Below are 17,240 nucleotides of genomic sequence, written 5' to 3'. Positions count from 1 at the left end.
CGTGACTATTATTAGAAGAGACATTAATGCAAGGTCCGGCCTGTTCTGTTGACCGCAGGAAATGTTCCCATTTCCTTCAGTCGTCACCTGCTCCCCCGCATCCGACTACAATAAGATGAGTTGCATTACCTTGAGTGGAATACATAAATCCACAATGTCTCTCTCTCGCTCTCCTTCTCCAGGAGTCGCCAGGATTCATCAGTGGGGCTGGATGCCAGCAAATATATTGCACTTGTCAAGGTGCTCATAAAAAATAGCAGAGTGGAAGGTAAGCGTTCCATTATTGATTTTTTTTTTTTTTTTTTTTTTTTTTTTATGTATTTATTATTATTTTTTTCCTTCCATTCATTGAGGAACTCTTCACTTCCACATTTACATACTGTATCATAATGGCACTACCACGCCACAGTTTCTAACTTTTGGAGCTTTTTCTGTCATCAAAGCAAGAAAATGATTGCTTTTGCGTTATAGTCAAGATGGTAAAAGTTCAAAACTGGTTAGAGCAAGAACTGGGTATTGTCATCAACCAGGGTAAGGAGAAATGCCGTTTGTTATGTCAAAGGTAGAACCCAATTTGGTTTGTATGCTATCAAACACAAAATAGCATGGGCACCTGAGATCCAAGGTAAAAGTCGCCAGTATTATCAGTGGGGCTGGATGCCAAGAAATATATTTGTACTTGGACTTATACTTTCATTGATGTACTATCCACTTCCACAAATATCATTACTCCACTGCCATGCCAGCTCTTCTCTCTTTTTAAGTTCTTTTTTTTTGTCAACAATCTAGGAAATTGTGAATTTGATCTATATTAACGATGGCAAAAAAGGTACAAGATCAAAACTGGTTAGACCAGTGGTTCCCAAATTTGTTTTGCGGCCCCCGCTTGCAAACATTATTCCCTGGGAATCAACAAATACATACTGTATGATTCTTAATTTGAAAACCAATGGGTTAGAGCAAGAACCCAATGATTTTATATTTGTATCTTGCACTAGATACTGTTTTTGCAAAAGTTCTTGTCATAAACCCAACTAGGTATTGTCATCAATTAGGGATAAGGAAAATACCATTCGTCAAAAGGTAGAGCCTAATTTGATTTTAATGATATTAAAACTCAAAATAGCATGAAGTCCAAGGGAAAATGAAAATTTCATATTTTTATCTTTGTTTGTAACCAGTCCATGTCCCTCCCCAAAACCATATTAGCCGAATATTTTCACAATGTTACGATAGATTTCCTTTAGGCCGCGGAAGAGCCATTTACCATCAGTGATGCCGCTTTTTGCCCCCCCACCCCCCAACAGTGACAGCCAAATGTTTCCCTTGTCTGTCCTCTCTCCTGTCCTCCCTCTTAGCGCTGCCTGTCGACATCTCGGAATATACACGCGCACACACACACACACACACACACACACACACACAAACGCATCCATATGTGCACGCACCCCTGCATCACCGAGAAATGAGAGGGGGAAATTACAGGACTCTTGTGTATTTTTCTGGAATTATTGAAATCCGCCTTGACGCTCATGGCAGATCATGTCCACCAAAGTGGCTGAGCGGTACACACACACACATTTGCATGTGAATTCAAGCAAAAGGCATTTGTTGAGCACGACAGTTGGAATGTGTGTCTGTGTTTGCCGGCTTGCGCATTGGCAGCGCTAAAGCGTTCACCATTAGCCAGAGTGTGCACATTGGGCGAGACGCTTGTCACCCACATTAGCACACTTGGCTAACCTTGATGTTAGCCCATTCTCCCACCCAGGGGCTGGTGGTCCGCTCGGCTCGCAGTACACACCGGGCCCAAGATATAGATCATGTCAGGTGTAATTGTTTCTATCACAGCACATCTTTTAATGTTTTTGTTGTCTTTTTCTTTAATTTCATTACTTCTTTTATCATCTTCACCCATTATTTTCTTCTTTGTCTAATCAATTAATTTTCGTCTGCTGCTCAGTCACCATCTCTGTCTCGGCCCTGTAAGCCATTCATGGGCGGGGTGACAATTTTTTGCCTTATTGAGATAAAAGTCTCCCAACAGGCCACAATCAAGGAAATAACACTTCTTTTTCATTTAACGCATAAAACAAAGGGCAAAAAAGATGTACACTCTTGCAGGCAGTGTCCCAAAACTGGGACACGTATGTTATCATTTCTGTGAAGTTCTACATACTAGAGATATGTTTATTAATTAATTCTTATTCTAGAATGACACTTATGCATTAGTAATAGTGATGGATTAGCATTTTGAAGACAAACTTGGTTACATACTGGCTTCTCCCTTTCTTCTCTTGGAAAAGGCTCCATATGTACTTGAGGCAGCCATGATGGGTCAGGAAGGAAAGGGAAATAACTCCGTGCTAACTTTGACTGATGAGTTATCCTCTCCTGATACCAAATTATGGCTTCAGATTAAAACACTAAAATATTTTGATATACTAAAGGATATAATGCGTGAAAATCATGATGTCCCAAAAATGGGACGGTGCCCACGAATGGGTTAATACGCCACATCTGTCTTAACATCTGTCTTCACGTCTTCTATCATGTTCTTTTTTTGGCTTTTACTCAGAAACTGTCACTTGTCATAATTTCTACTACTACTTTCTATTACTACTAATTTCTACTTTACTGGTGGATCCAGTGTTTCCATTTTTTGTATTTTTTGAACACATTTTATAATTGGATTTCTGAATATATAATGGAATATGTTATTAAATGAGGAATATGAGACAAGGTTTACTTCCTTGTGTTTGCACCTAAAGAAGAATGAATGAATGAATTTGATATGAGCAAATGTATTGGAACAAATACACCGCAGATTAAAGTGAATACGAGAGAACAAAAATATTTAGTAAGAAATATTCATCTTGCCATTACTATATCAAGGGTGTGACCAAATGGGATGTTCAAACGTTTTAATCCAAATCAACTTGCGCTGCAGTAAACGATTGTTTTAATAGTCAATGAGTCACCAATTATGGTTGTGAATAGTTGAATAATCATATCATTTTGGTTGATCCCATATTTTTTCAAGTGTTGTAGATGCTCTCGTTAATGGGTCATATGCCAGCGACATGTAAATTGCAGTTTATCGCACCTGCAAGCAGCTCTTATACAACCATGATTAAAGTGTGTAAGGTATGTGCAAAAGACAATTGACATACTATAGTTTGTAATCTTTTATCCAGATCGAACATTAAGAGTATTTTTTTTTATCCAGATTGAACATTAAGAGTAGTTTATTTCTATTGACTGGCTGCTTGAAAAGTAGATCTTGGGGTGAAAAAGCTTGGGCACCCCTGCTCTAGAGCATGTAGTTTACTGGCTATTGGGGAGACTGAAGGGAGTAACTCCTCCAAAACAAACAGCAACTCAAAGATGATGATGAAAGCCTGTAAAAGTATGACAGTAGGATACATCTCCTCACTGTAATTTCTTCAGTCTTCCATTTGTCTTCCCTCTGTCTTTTTTTTTTAAACACACCTCTTCATCACCAATTGTCTCTTTGACCTCCCCTTGGCCTTCTTTGCAACTGCCTTTCTTTTCTGTATTGTGCTGTGAGTTGGTGCTCCCTGGATGTTTTCGCCTCCAGTCAAGTCATGGAACATTAAATGAACCACTGGGCTGTGTGATATTTGTTTGCCTGGCTTGTCCTCCTCCCTGTCTTCTGGGGCGCGTGTGTGTTAGAGGTCTGGCTCACTCTGCTGGCCCCGATGCTTAGCTGAGCTGATGGATATCATACTAGCTAAACGGACGGGTAAGAGCAGTGATGTATGCCGGGAGGTGCAACGTGGTGTGAATGGCGGATGGACCACTCCATTTGGGCAGATCAACTCCAAACCATTGGCCTCAATGATTAGTGGGTGTGTCACAGGATGATGGCGAGTTTGGATAGGAGAAAAGGGACTATGGGGCGTGCAATGACTGAGTGAGTTTATCAACCAACAATACACACTTGAAAATTAAAGGTGAAATCCAAGGGTACACCAGTACTTGCAAGGGAATGCAATCTCTTACTGTTATCCCACGTCTAATCCGTAAGCAAAAGCTGTGCAGCTCGGCCTCTGGCTATTGGCATCATGGCTACTGACTTGCTTTTGGCAGTAGAGTAATCCCTCTCTACTTTGCGCTTCACCTATTGCGGATTCAGTGCATCACCCCCCCCCAGACGCCAGATCAGCGTACTATATTACGTCATGCGTATTGATACAGCACGGGTTGATACAAGGCACGTCCCCAACGCAACATGTGGAGCAATGACGCAAAAAAAAAATGTGATTGTTGACGCCGCAACATCGACCAATGAGAGCACGAGTGGCAACTTTCCTTGTCCCACCCATTTCCTTGTTGTGCACATTGTTTCGTCCATGCTGTTGACCAGCTCTTATTTGTACTGTATATTAGTGTTGTGTTTTTGATAACTTTTTTTTTCAGCCATAACATTTTTTAATTATGTAGCTACAATACCACCTCTGTGTTGTGCCCCAGCGAAAGCTTCCTCCGTGGTGCCCGAGAGGTGGTGACTACGCGTGCACGTTTATGCTTTTAGAGGGGTTGGGGGGGTCCTACTTTGCAGTTATTCACATTTCACGGGGAGTTGTGGTCCCCATGAGCTGCGAAAAACAAGGGATTACTGTACATTAAACATGTCTTAGTGTAGCATGAAAAAAAAAAAAAATCAGATATTCAGGTAGTCAAAACCAGTAACCTTTTCCTTACATTGGTTTATGAAGGCCCATGTTCCCAAACAAATTACTTTACGCCCAAGATTTTTGAACAAATCTTCTTCTATCATCAGTTTGCAAACTCACATTGATGCGGAACCCTCAGTTCTACTTTTTCTGATGTAGCAAGAGCGTCATTCACTACATCCATCATGTACTTTACATAAATGTATGCATCTTTTTGTTTTCTGTGACAAACTGGTCCTCACTATGAAAAGGTATTGCACACTTAGCCTTAGAAACATTCCCTGGCAGGACTGAGCGTATGCCATCGATGCAGAACCCTGCCTGGTCTGTCAGACTGAAAAAGCATGCTCACCCATGTCCTGGTGTAGTAGCGGAGGTTCCGCCCTTCTCTCATTGCTCGGCATTACTGGAATTCTGGGGGCTATGTTCCCCAAAAAGGTATGCAAATAGGTGACTCCCCGAATGCCGACCTGTCTTTTAAAGTTTAACTACAACTGCGCATATGATTCACATGTATTCTGTACACGTCCACGTCCTGCCCCTCGGTCATGGTGTATAGATTAGTATCTGTGTTGGAAAGCGGCTGTATCGCTATCAACCCATTAGCAGCTGTCTAAATAGATCATAAATGCATCTTAATTACTTTACCCTCGTAATACACTGTAACACACACGGACACGCACGCACACACATGCACACTCCCCCGTTCGCCACTCAGCCCCCTACTGTGTTTGGCAGATGGGGACGTGGTGAGGTAAATAACCCTCCATTTCCATCGAAAATGGTTGGGCCTCTCATCCCGTTGACCGAGGTCTCATCCAACCCGTGGCTGGCCCTCGTCGCTGCATACCTATAATTTAGCCCACCCCACACCCCTTCTCCGCATGGCCAACCCAAAAAGCTGGCCTTCGTTGTCGGGGTCTAGTAATTGTAGTCTCGTTTAGAAAACCGCACCTAGCAATTAGAACAGAGTTGACATTATCCAGGGTTGCATTTGCATCCCCCACTGGGTGAAAATGCTGTTTTAATATAGGTTTGTTTTCCTGATGCTGGATTAGCTAAAAGGGCCTTTTGTTAAAGTATTTGCACACTTTACTTTCTTTTTTCTCTCCCTAGTCTGTCTCTTGTAATGTAAAATTCTTTTTTTCTTTTTTGTTGATTAATAACTTTCTCTCTGGCTCCTCTTCAGAGGCTACGGACATCCTGAAGGAGATGAAAGAGAAGGATGTGGCACTGAATGACAGCCATGTGACCATGCTGTTCCACGCACTTAACGCCGCAGTACCCAAAGGCGGCCCTGTGGTTCAGCGCCTTCAGGAAACCATCTTCACTCTTGGACTAGCCAAGCCCAGTGCCAATCTCTGCGCGCCCCTGGTCAGCGCCTATTTGGACAGGTACTTCCCCTTTGTTTGTAACCATGTCTCAGCGTATTATAATGACACTTCCATTTGGCAGGGGTGGATGGGTGCAAATATTTTTCTGGGGGCGTGTCGCTCATTCCTCCCTGTGATCATAGCCGTGGTTACATTCTGGTTCAGCGAATCAGACAGATAGAGGATGTGGAAATTGCTCATTTGTGTGCCTTTTTGTATTCCCGAGTGCATGTGGCTTTTTTGTTTTGGATTCAGCAGCTGCAACCTCTCCCACCAGCCCCCACCCCTCTCGCCCACCCATTGCTATATTCCCAAGGTGTGTGTATCTCTGTAAATGTAAAATGCAGATCAGTGTTATCAAACACTGGCTGCAGGGTTGCTTGTATCAGCCCGCCTCCTCAGTGCCTGTGTGCCATTCACCTCGTGCGTGTGTGTTTGTGTACTCTATTTATCAGAGTAGCTTTTAAGTAGATCAACTCATTACCATGTTAATTATGTACAGAGCGCTAATTGCCAGATTTGCCCCAGCCACACCATTAGGGGACTCACAAAACAGAGACTGTACACATACTTTCATACTGTGTTTACCTCAAAAGTAATACTTTGCAGGTGCTCCCCCGCCACTACTTAGTTTTGTAGTAATTCTGGCCAAACAGTTGTGAGGTTCACTCGTTAATCACTCCCTCAGCGAGATTAGCGGGCTAATTTACTCCTGGGTCATCAGCCGTAAAATGAAACATAAACACACATAAATGCGTAGCATCCGAAAAGTCACCAAGTGCACCAATTAAACGCAAGTCGAGTTTCCTCCAAATGGCACTACAGTGGTTAGGTGTTTTACAGAAAGTCCATTGTATATGCTGGAGTTCTGTTCCCTTAGCCACTGGCACCCCCTTGACTCACATTTAATGTTGTAAATTGTGGGAGCAGCTTGCCTCCTTCCATCCAATACGTTTACATCTCATATTTCCACCAAGTAGTTCAGTTAACCTGGTGATGAATATGAATCGTCATTCATGATCTGGTTTCAGGCCCTACGGATATCTGGGTCTTATACAAATAAAATATTTTGGTATACTTCACAGCCTCTTTCCACTTAATGGACGCAAGCGAGTTTTACTTTTGGGTCAATTTCATTCCTGTACAACTTTATTGTCAAATGTTATTTCTCACGGAATAGTTCTTACAGGGCAGCATGGTGGAGCAGTTGGCCTCACAGTTCTGAGGACCGGGGTTTAAATCCCGGACTCGCCCGTGTGGAGTTTGCATGTTCTCTCCACGCCTGTTTGGGTTTTCTCCGGGCTCTCCGGTTTCTTCCCACATCCCCAAAACATGCGTTCATTGGAGACTCTAAACTGCCCCTAGGTGTAATTCTGAGCGCGACTGTTGTCTGTCTCTATGTGCCCTGCAATTGACTGGCAACCAGTTCAGGGTGTACCCCGCCTCCAGCCCGATGACATCTGGGGTAGGCTGCAGCACTCCCGTGGCCCTCGTGAGGATAAGCGACTCAGTAAATGGATGGATAGTTCTTACTCTTCTCCACCAAAAATTGCCGTGCACATTTATAATAGATGTGGGTGCTACCAATAGCCTCACCCCAAAAATATTGAGATTCATCCATGTAAAGCAATGGAAACCCAAACAGATTTTCTAACTATATCATACTACTGATGGGTGAAAGTTTAACGTTTGTACCTCTTAATGACTGTATTGTTTCAATTGGTAGGCAACAGTCAGGCTAATTAAAAGTTTTCAAACATTTTCATAACGCGCTTTACGTTGACTAAAAAGAGGCCCTGTAGCTCAGTGGTTAGAGCACTGGTTTGATAAACCAGGGGTTGTGGGTTCGTATCCCACTGGGGCCTCCACTCCCTGAGAAGGGTTGCGTCAGGAAGGGCATCCGGCGTAAAAATTGTGCCAAACATATGTGCGTTCATCTGAGATGACACGCTGTGGCGACCCCGAAAGGGACAAGCCGAAAGAAACTTACTTTACTTACGTTGACTAAAAGACAGAGCGCACTTTTCGTTGTAATATGGTTACAGTGCATACCAGCTTCAAATTTTCTTCACAGTCCGATTCGGTGCCAAACTTTTGATTTAAGTCTAGTTGCCCTCATCTGTTGTTTTCATTCCGTCACTCAGCGGCCAAAACAATTGTTTGGAGAAGGTGGAGGGAGTACACCAATACACGAGGACAAAGCAGGCATCAGTCTCGTCCGCTCCAGTCTCATCTGCTGCGTCGCCGCTTAATGACTTAATGAACACTTCTGCGTCAGATTAGCCCTTGACAGCGCATCATATGTGCCGCCCCGTGAGCCTTTCCGCCTGTTCACTCCGTATTGTTTGAGCTAACTTGCTACCACTCTGACTGGCAGCTAGCGGTGCCACTTGTTCTGAAAGTGATTAGCGACGGAAAATGGCATTGAGCAGGAAAATGGCAGGACATGAATAATAATTTCGAAAAAGTTGGAAATGGGAGAGAGAGAGAGCGAGAGAGAGAAAACTCAGAGGAACACCTCACTTTTTTTCCTGATAGGTTGGACTGAGGATCCGACTTTTCTTTTTTTAAATACAAGTACACCACAGATATTTGATGTACGTATTTTTGTTATATTGGGTATTAGCTTTAGCTTTTTCCAACAACTAAAGTGATACCTTGACCACATTTTTTTCACATGCTTTTTAGAGTATTTCCATTTTTCAGTGATATTTCTTGCACTGTGTTGTTTTATTTCTTTCTACTTAAATGCTTAGAATCATGTTAAGCACACTGAGTTACCGTCTCTATGAAATGCACTATACAAATAAATTTGCTTTGTTCCAGATTCCAAATGCCATCATAAAAACTTTTACTTGTACAGGCATGGGTTTTGAGTAGAGCTGCAATGATTAATTGATTAGTCAACAGCTAAACGATTTGCAAATCAATAAATGTTGAATTGACCAATTATTTTTGCGCTTTTGTTTAACTTCAAACAGTCCAAATCCTTGGGATTTCAGCCTGTCAGCAGTAAATATTCTCTGATTTCTGAAGTGCTCCATAAAAGTAGACTGATTCTTTGTTTCATCAAAATGAGACTTTTGCAAACATCTTCTTTTACTTTGGAAAATAATTATCAATATTTTTGCAGATTTTGTAATGTTAGAGGCCAAACCAATTACTGAATCATAATAAATTTGGGGTTGTGCTTTTTCCACACTATCAATCTGTTTTGTTTTTTTAAAAGGATGGAAATAAAAAAATCAATTAAACAAAAATATAATCAACAGATTAGTTATTGGAATTATCGGTAGTTGCAGCCATTGTTTGGTTTTGACATTTTACAAGGGGTCCTTGATTTATGGTGGTGACGCCGTAACCTAATTTTCTTTGTTGTTTTTGTCCTCTGCTTATGCAGAATAAAGTCATAGTTAAAGGAAATATTTGTTTATAAGTGCAGAAATTTAGTTGGTTTTAATCAGCGGTACTTAAAATGGTAGGGGGGATGTGCTCATCCCCATTTGACGAGTTTAAATGTGAAACGTTAATCTGAAACTGCCACATCCTCAATTGTAAGATTGTGTGCACTCATGCAACATTATCAGCTCCGTTTTTTTGTTGTAGACATAGGCTGCATTAATGGTCGAAAAAAATCTTTATCTTGTTCTCATTTTCCTATATCACAAATACCTAACATTTGAACAGGGGTGTGTAGACTTTCCACACTCCTTTTAACATTTGCCACAAAACGATGTAGCATGGGCTCTTGTAGAACCCATTTTGTACAGGTACCAATGGTAAATATTCTTTGTGTTCTAATTATAATCTAGTTCATGTCTGATGAAGTGGGCATCATTTCCACTGTCAGGCTTCCTATTATCATAACTAAATGCCATTCTTGTGCACACATAACAGCAGGCTAGTGGTGTCATGATCAGCATCTCATTTGTGTTCTCCAGACACCCCTCGTCCTCCCACCTACGAGGACAGTGGCTTGATAACAGTCCTGCCCGTCTTCGTCACACAAAAGGAACCAGTAGAGGAAGGATGAGGAACAATTAGCTTGCTTGTCTAATCCTTCAGGTTTCTACCAGCAAAGCTTTGGTTATATATTTCTTTTCAGTGTTTAATTGGTTGGAAAGTGGCTGACATGCAAAGATGAGGACATTAACAGGGCTGTGCTGTAGTAAATGGCAATGCAAAGTGACATTTAAATTCTACGAAAAGGAAATTATCCATTATTTGACATCCTTAGCGCTCTCTTTTTTTTTTTTTTTTTGGTGGGGATAAGGAGGTTGATTGTCAGTCTGAGGGGGTATAATCGCTCTCCCTGACCAAGTGATTGGTCCCTTTTAGATATATAGAGATCACATATAGAAGTGGTATATGATAGTAAGTCAGTATGTAGTAATGTAATAAAATGCTGTAGTAGAATCTTGAGAGAGTGTATGAAAGGGAGTGGATACAAAAAATGTCTACACTGTATATCACCCTTGGTCACATTTCTAAATATAATCGTCATTCTTCATCTCACTGACCAGAGGTTGACTAAGCAACACAAATCGTTTCATCTCCTACAACACTTTCTTGGTTTATATGCTTGCTGGTCTTTCTTAGATTACTTTAAGCACACGCACGCACACAAAATCAACCTTTATCACTGTAACATTTAACTGTTCTCCTCTTTCACCATTCAAGCCCTCTCTGCTTTGACCTCTGTGTGATTGACATGGTAATTACCCAATCAACAGATTGACAGTAGCGCTGTCACAACACCGCAGATTGAAGTGAAGTAGTCTCTTGCGCCCCCATTCCCTCCCTCAGCTTGTCTTCAGCTTGGCGGTCTCTGCGTTCCTTTATCAATCCATCAGGCGCACTTGTCCTCCCTCCATGGAATCGTATGCCAGGCCATGAGTTTAGTAAGGAAATGATGGAATGAGATGAACAAAGAACCAGAGACCCAATTTTGAAAAAGTAGGGAAACCTTTCGGGGAAAACATGATTGCATAAAATCGACTGAACATGATTCATATCTAATCTCACAAGAGATTTTAACCCAGTGAGAATCTAAAGTAGGGGTGTGCAAACTTTTGTGCTAAAAAAATATATAGAGACAGTGTAGATGTGCAATGTTTGAATTTCATTATATAGGATGGAGTTAATTAAATTGTTTAATATAAAATGTATTGAAAAGGTTTGATTTAGATGTTATTTTGTTTTATTTCATTACATACTGTACATTACAGAATAAATCAATGAAATTACTTGAGGTTACATACTCATCTCGATAGTGTTTTAATATTGCAATCTCAACTCCCTTTTAAGTTCATCCTGAAATCATCCTGTTTTATTCTTAACTTTTTGTGAGTAGTGTATATCTTTTTTTTTTGTATTACTCAATAGCTGTTTACTTATAACAGTTGAGAATGTTGCCTGTGTTTTTTTTTTTTTTTTTGTAATCAAAACAGATCTAAGGTTGTGAGGCCAAGAACAGACAGTTAAGTGAAAGCAGGAGTGATTAGGAGGAAAGGAAAACAAGGGGGGGGAGGAAAAGTTGCTGGCAAGGACAAAAGAAGCTAGCGATGCGTTGAGAGAAGTTTGAGATAAGCACCGAGGATAAAGATTGGCCCTTTTGTCTGCTGTCAAGCATCAAGCGCCAATGAAAGCCTGTCCAGAGAGACATTAGCCCACTGCACAGCAGCAAGGGGGAAAGTGCATGATTGTGTGAGAATGATGTATTGGGGCCAAAAGGCCTCATCACCTGTAGTTGGGCTGTCATGCATTAAATGGCCTGTATTGTTGCAGCAGGTCGTTGTACTTGAATGCGAGGGCACGAGGTTAACGCTCTGGATTTTCTCCCCATACAAACCTAACTGATTGCACATCTAATTCGCTCACTCTCGTTTCCTTTGTGTGTGCGTGTGTGTGTGTGTTTTGGATGGCGTCCCGGCAGTAATGACCTCTCTGGAGCACTGGACGCAGCACTGGACTGTCAGAAGCGCTACGGCCACCTGCCACGCATCCACGACATCGTCGTCATCTTGGTGGAGAAGGGAGACACGGAGCTCCTGCAGAAAGGTCACACAGCAACAGTTTAGAAGCCTTTAACCTTAGTTTGGCGTTAAAGTGCTAAAAGACGTTGCATGAAAAAATACGTACTCTGTTAATGGTAAACCATAAAACGTATCAATTCTTAGATTTTTCACCTCAATTGTTGAGTCATTCTCATTCGGGGGGCTCAGTTTAGTTTTTTTTTTTTTAATTCAAATACATCCATCTCGTCCTAAATCAAAGTAAAAATAAAATTGCTGTATTTAAGAGACAGTCATATTTCGGTGTATAAATCGACAAAAAAAAATTTCCCCTTAGGTTCTCGGTTCCCTTAGAAAATGTTATTTCCCCCTAGACACACACACCACCCCCTCATGCTTTGCATTGAGAAAGCTTTTGGGATGTTTTTTTTTTTTTCTCCATTCTGAGATTTGCTTGCTTTATTTCTTCTGAAACCAAACAAGCTTTGAAACAGTACTTCCACAGAAATACCAAAGCACATACATGTTTCCTTACAGATAATGTGAACAAAAAAAACTTTTAAAAAATGTTTCTTTTGTTTAAACATATGCAAGCAAAGTCCTTAAAGTGGTGGGAGGCCCCCACACCCCCCCCAAAAAATGTAAATTTAACACAGCATGAAGAAGGGTGTTGTTAACAAGTGTGCCATATTTTAATGAAGAAATTAAATCAGGCTTCAAAAGTGTAAAGAAATGACACATTGTCTCAGCTTTCAGACCTTAGATGTGTCGCTGAATGGTCTGAAAATCCTGCACTGTGAAACTGAGCAGTCAGCTTTGAGTGATGCACACACTCAAGGGCCTCAGAGAGGGAATCTGTGGCAAACAGGCAGCCTCTGACACCTCGGCATGATGTCCTTGCAACTGCCCTACTCTTAACCCCTTTTGAGAAATCCAGTCTGTCTTTCAGAATGTTAGTGTTTCCCCTAAAAAAAAAAAAGCCAAACATAAAACTTAAATGGCTAAAGTAGGAAAAAGTGTTGTTGGAACTGTGCTGTCGAAACCCCTTCCGTTTGTTCGCTTCTGGAATGAAAGGTTCAGTTTAGTTCTGCATTAGGTTATTCGTTTTTATTTCCCTCCTTTTATTTATCATCTTCTCTGGTTGCCCATGTAAAGGTCAATGTCAATGTGCCAGAAAGGCAAGTAGTTCTGGAGTGCATCTCTTCATTCAGCCCCTGCAGCCCTCACACAAAAGCCCTCTTTTTTTTTTTTTTTTTTTTGCCCTGAACGCCTCTACCCTCTTGTGACCTCGCCGAGAGGAGAGCACCTAAACCAGACAGCTGCGTTGTGTAGTAAAAACATAAATACAATGAAAAACATCAGATGTGTTGCCTCGAGGTTGAGCATAATTTGGCTCTTCAAAGGTTCTTGACTCATGGCTTTTTTTGGGAGTTGGGGTTTCAGCCAAGTGCTCCAACCCCTGATCTATTCTGGCCCTTTGTCTGACTTTTGCTCACCCAAGTTGTTCCCTTTCTTTGTTTACCTGAACAGTTAACAATATCAAATTATGGTCTGGATTATTATTTTTTTTATCTGCCGTCATATCCTTGATAAAGATGAGAACATAGTTCCATAGCCATTATTGCAGGTGGGCTTATTAGTAGAGCGCAGTTATTGATGGTGGCTTTTGTTGACATGCCAAATATTGGAAAGAGAATGAAAAGACTTTCTTGTTATCCTTCCGTAGCCATGGACATGGTGAGCCAAGAACGTGGAGAGATGACCATGCTGTACGACCTCTTTTTTGCCTTCTTGCAGACAGGCCGCTACCGTGAGGCTCGCAAGATCATTGAGGTAATAAAGCATAAAATACAGCATCTGATCAAAAGTTACTGGGACACATTGTGAAGCCGCCGACAGGAAGAAAATAGGGAATTGACGTACCTTTGGAGCTATTACAACTTGCTCTCCTGACATCTTGGCAGGTGTTTGAGCTTCTTGCACACCAAACTCCCCCAAGTCTGACTTTATGGGTCTTGTTTTGTTGACTGGGGAAGGACAGGGATTTTGGAAGTTTCCACTTGTCTTAAATGTATTCAAGGACAACTTTGGAATAACTATTGCACGCCTCTGAGATTATAATGGTATTTTTCAAACTCGGTATCACTCTATGGCTATTTCTAACAATCTTTATTTATCTATATCTATATTTTTCTCTCTCTCCATCCCAAGCTGACAATCTTGGTCTAACTTAATTATTATTCGCTCTCTTTCTGTCTCTCATCCATTTCAATTGACCCCTCCGTACAGGGCACTTAACCACCCCTCCTGAAGTTACGCCACCCCACGTGTGCTATCCTCAGACAAACAATTAGCAAAAATGGCGGCGCAGGAAGAAAAGACGAGAGCGAAATTGTCCGATTTACCAGCTGATTTGTCACTCGCATTCTTAGCGAATAGTGAAATATCGTTGAAAAGCAGACAGCAGAGCTTCAAGTATTTCAGCGAGGGGTATTTCAATGGTATTTACATGCATATCGACGGAGAAACCATTGATATTAGTGCGAGATCTTTCCGGAGTCAGAGGAAGACCGAGAAGCCACATAATATAATATATTATAACCCAAAGACGAATTCGTCATTGACAGTTTCCTATTTTCGTGTTACATATCACACTTCTGTGCATCTCTATGTGTATCTGTATAGCAGTTTGTGAAACGCCATATGAAGGAAAAGAAGGCGAGGATTGATTTACAAGTTGTTTCTCTCGTTTTCTTTGCGTAACGTCACGCGCTCCCCTCAATAATTATTCTTGAATTAGTGCCGAACCTACGTAAGTCCCGACCGAGTACGACAATCACTACTTTAGTGTCCTCAAACATCCTTCCTTCAGTCTTGGTGTCTCGGTGCACGTCGAAGGCTTTTAGGACTCGCTAGTCCGGTTTAGCTTAGCTCACCGCCAACAAAGAGACATGTTTGTGCAGTCAGATCATCGCAAAATATCGCTCAACACAGATGAAGTGTGTGAATCATTCACACGTTGCTATGTTATGCAAGCGAAGAACTGCTAATTCATTTATAGGAGACATGTATTGAAAATCAAATATAGGGCTTACCTTCGTGCAAACATATCTGTTCCGGTTGATATTAAATGGATTCAGTTGATCATACGATCTTGCACAAAGTTTGATCCATCGAAGACATTTTTCGTACTCGGTCTTCTGTTCCGGTTTATACTAGATGGATTCAGTTGATGATGCTGTCTTCCACAAAGTTTGATCCATCGAAGACATTTTTTGTACTGGGTCTTCAGTTTTGGAAAGGGTACAAATTGAACTCCACCAACTAGCCTTTCAGGATACCTGTCGTCACTATTACAAAGTCCGTGACTACACCTCTTAACCATATCTATTGTTAAAGAACCCAAATACGCGATAAAACGCTAACAAAAGCTATACTGGACCATGCAACGTTGTCTGAGGGAACGGCGGGTTAAAAAAGGGGGCGTGGTTTATGCAGATCTCTGGCCTCTGATTGGTCAGCGACGCGGATGACGCAATTTCTACGGAGGGATCAATTGCTATCACTGTCTACCTGTCTGTTATCTATCTTTAGCTCTCTCTAGCGCTATGACTATTTTTCCTCCATCTATGGCTATCTATCATTATTTAGTCATTACAAAATTTCTTACATGTGTGTAGTAAATTTTGTTATAGTCCATTGAAACCGAGGATGATCTTTTTGGCTATAATTCCAAAAGGTATGTCGCAAATACAAAACTGCTCATGACCAAAAGAACACCATGTCGACATTGAACAAACCTTCAAATTTTTATTATGAAAGCACAAAAAATTGTTTCCTGGAACATCTAAACTTTATTCTGCATTCATCAAAGCCACTTTATATGACATGTGCCCACTTGCGCAAGAGTCCAGTTTATTTTTACTTCTATTTCTTCCATAGGTTTATTCAGTTTGTAGGTTGTATTAATGGTGCAAAGGTTTGAAATTATTCATCTTGGTTTAAATTTTTATATCACAAAAACCTGGTATTTGACCAAGGATGTTAAGGCCTTTTGTATTTTCTCAACTGCTGACGGCACGGTTGACTACTGGTTAAAATGTCTGCATCACAGTTCTGAGTACTAGGGTTCGAATCCCAGCCCCGCGTGTGCAGAGTTTGCATGTTCTCCCCATGCCTGCGTGGGTTTTCTCCGGGCACTCCATTAACGTTGAATAATTAAAGGCTCTAAATTGCCCATAAGTGTGTATTTGTGTGCAAGTGTTTTTTTTTTTTTTTTTTTTATAATAAGCGCCCTGCGATTGGCTGGCAACACATCCTGCTGCAACCCTCAAAAAAAAAAAAATGGGTGGATTAATGTCTTTTACTGTCTATTCGAAGTAGATGTCCATCCAAGACCAGCATTTAATCGACAAATTAACTACTTCCCGATTATCTTGTCCACATCGACTGTAAGACTTCATTTTCTTTTTTTGAGTGGTTGTTTTTATTATAGGTCTCGTTTTGACCCAAAAAAATAATAAAACACGATCAAGTACTGCTTATAAGTTACACAGATACACACAACATCGTCCTGTTGTAAGGCTCAGAGATTAGTGTAAAAGAGATTGAAGCAAGGCGGGTCGATAAGCAACTGACACACGGATGAACTGTGTGCTCACAAGCGGGGTATCAGCACAGGGAGATTGAGGAATAAACAGATCAGGATATGAGACATCAGAGGGAACAAGGCCATTATGGTGTCCGAACAGACTAAAGAATTCACCCGTTCGGCCCTCTCGTGTGCACTAAAAGAGGGATTTGGGCCTCTTGAGGATTTCCCAACCCTCTGAAGCGCTATCGACGTGTTATTGTGTCTGTACAGCCCTTATCCTACTTACACCAGTCAGCTAAATGCCAACTGTGTGTGTGTGCGCGTGATACAGAGTGGCAAAGCCTTACTACAGATTGCACATGAACACATACTGTCAAGGATGTCTGTGAAAGACATGGGTTTGACCTGTCAAAGATGCCCTTCCCGCGTCCCCTTCTAAAATACGCACATGCACACAGACACCATATGTCAGGCTGTGGGTTCATCACAGTCCCTCAGAGGGTATTGAAACATGCAGCACCGTAAATAATACATTGGTTGGATGGCGCGCACTTGAAGA

General features: G+C 41.3%; 1 protein-coding gene across 1 annotated transcript in view; it reads left to right on the top strand.

Moving 5' to 3' along the window:
* The window catches only part of lrpprc (leucine-rich pentatricopeptide repeat containing), a 64,671-nt gene that overhangs the window by 24,709 nt on the left and 22,722 nt on the right, over positions 1 to 17,240 (top strand). The window contains exons 22-25 of the mRNA XM_061837253.1: positions 183 to 268; positions 5,890 to 6,094; positions 12,009 to 12,133; positions 13,814 to 13,920. Of these exons, the coding sequence (XP_061693237.1) occupies positions 183 to 268; positions 5,890 to 6,094; positions 12,009 to 12,133; positions 13,814 to 13,920 (523 nt within the window). The remainder of the gene's footprint in view (positions 1 to 182; positions 269 to 5,889; positions 6,095 to 12,008; positions 12,134 to 13,813; positions 13,921 to 17,240) is intronic.

The sequence above is a fragment of the Syngnathoides biaculeatus genome, chromosome 12 (genome assembly GCF_019802595.1).
Source record: "Syngnathoides biaculeatus isolate LvHL_M chromosome 12, ASM1980259v1, whole genome shotgun sequence".
NCBI lineage: Eukaryota > Metazoa > Chordata > Actinopteri > Syngnathiformes > Syngnathidae > Syngnathoides > Syngnathoides biaculeatus.
This window is presented reverse-complemented; position numbering and strand designations above follow the sequence as displayed.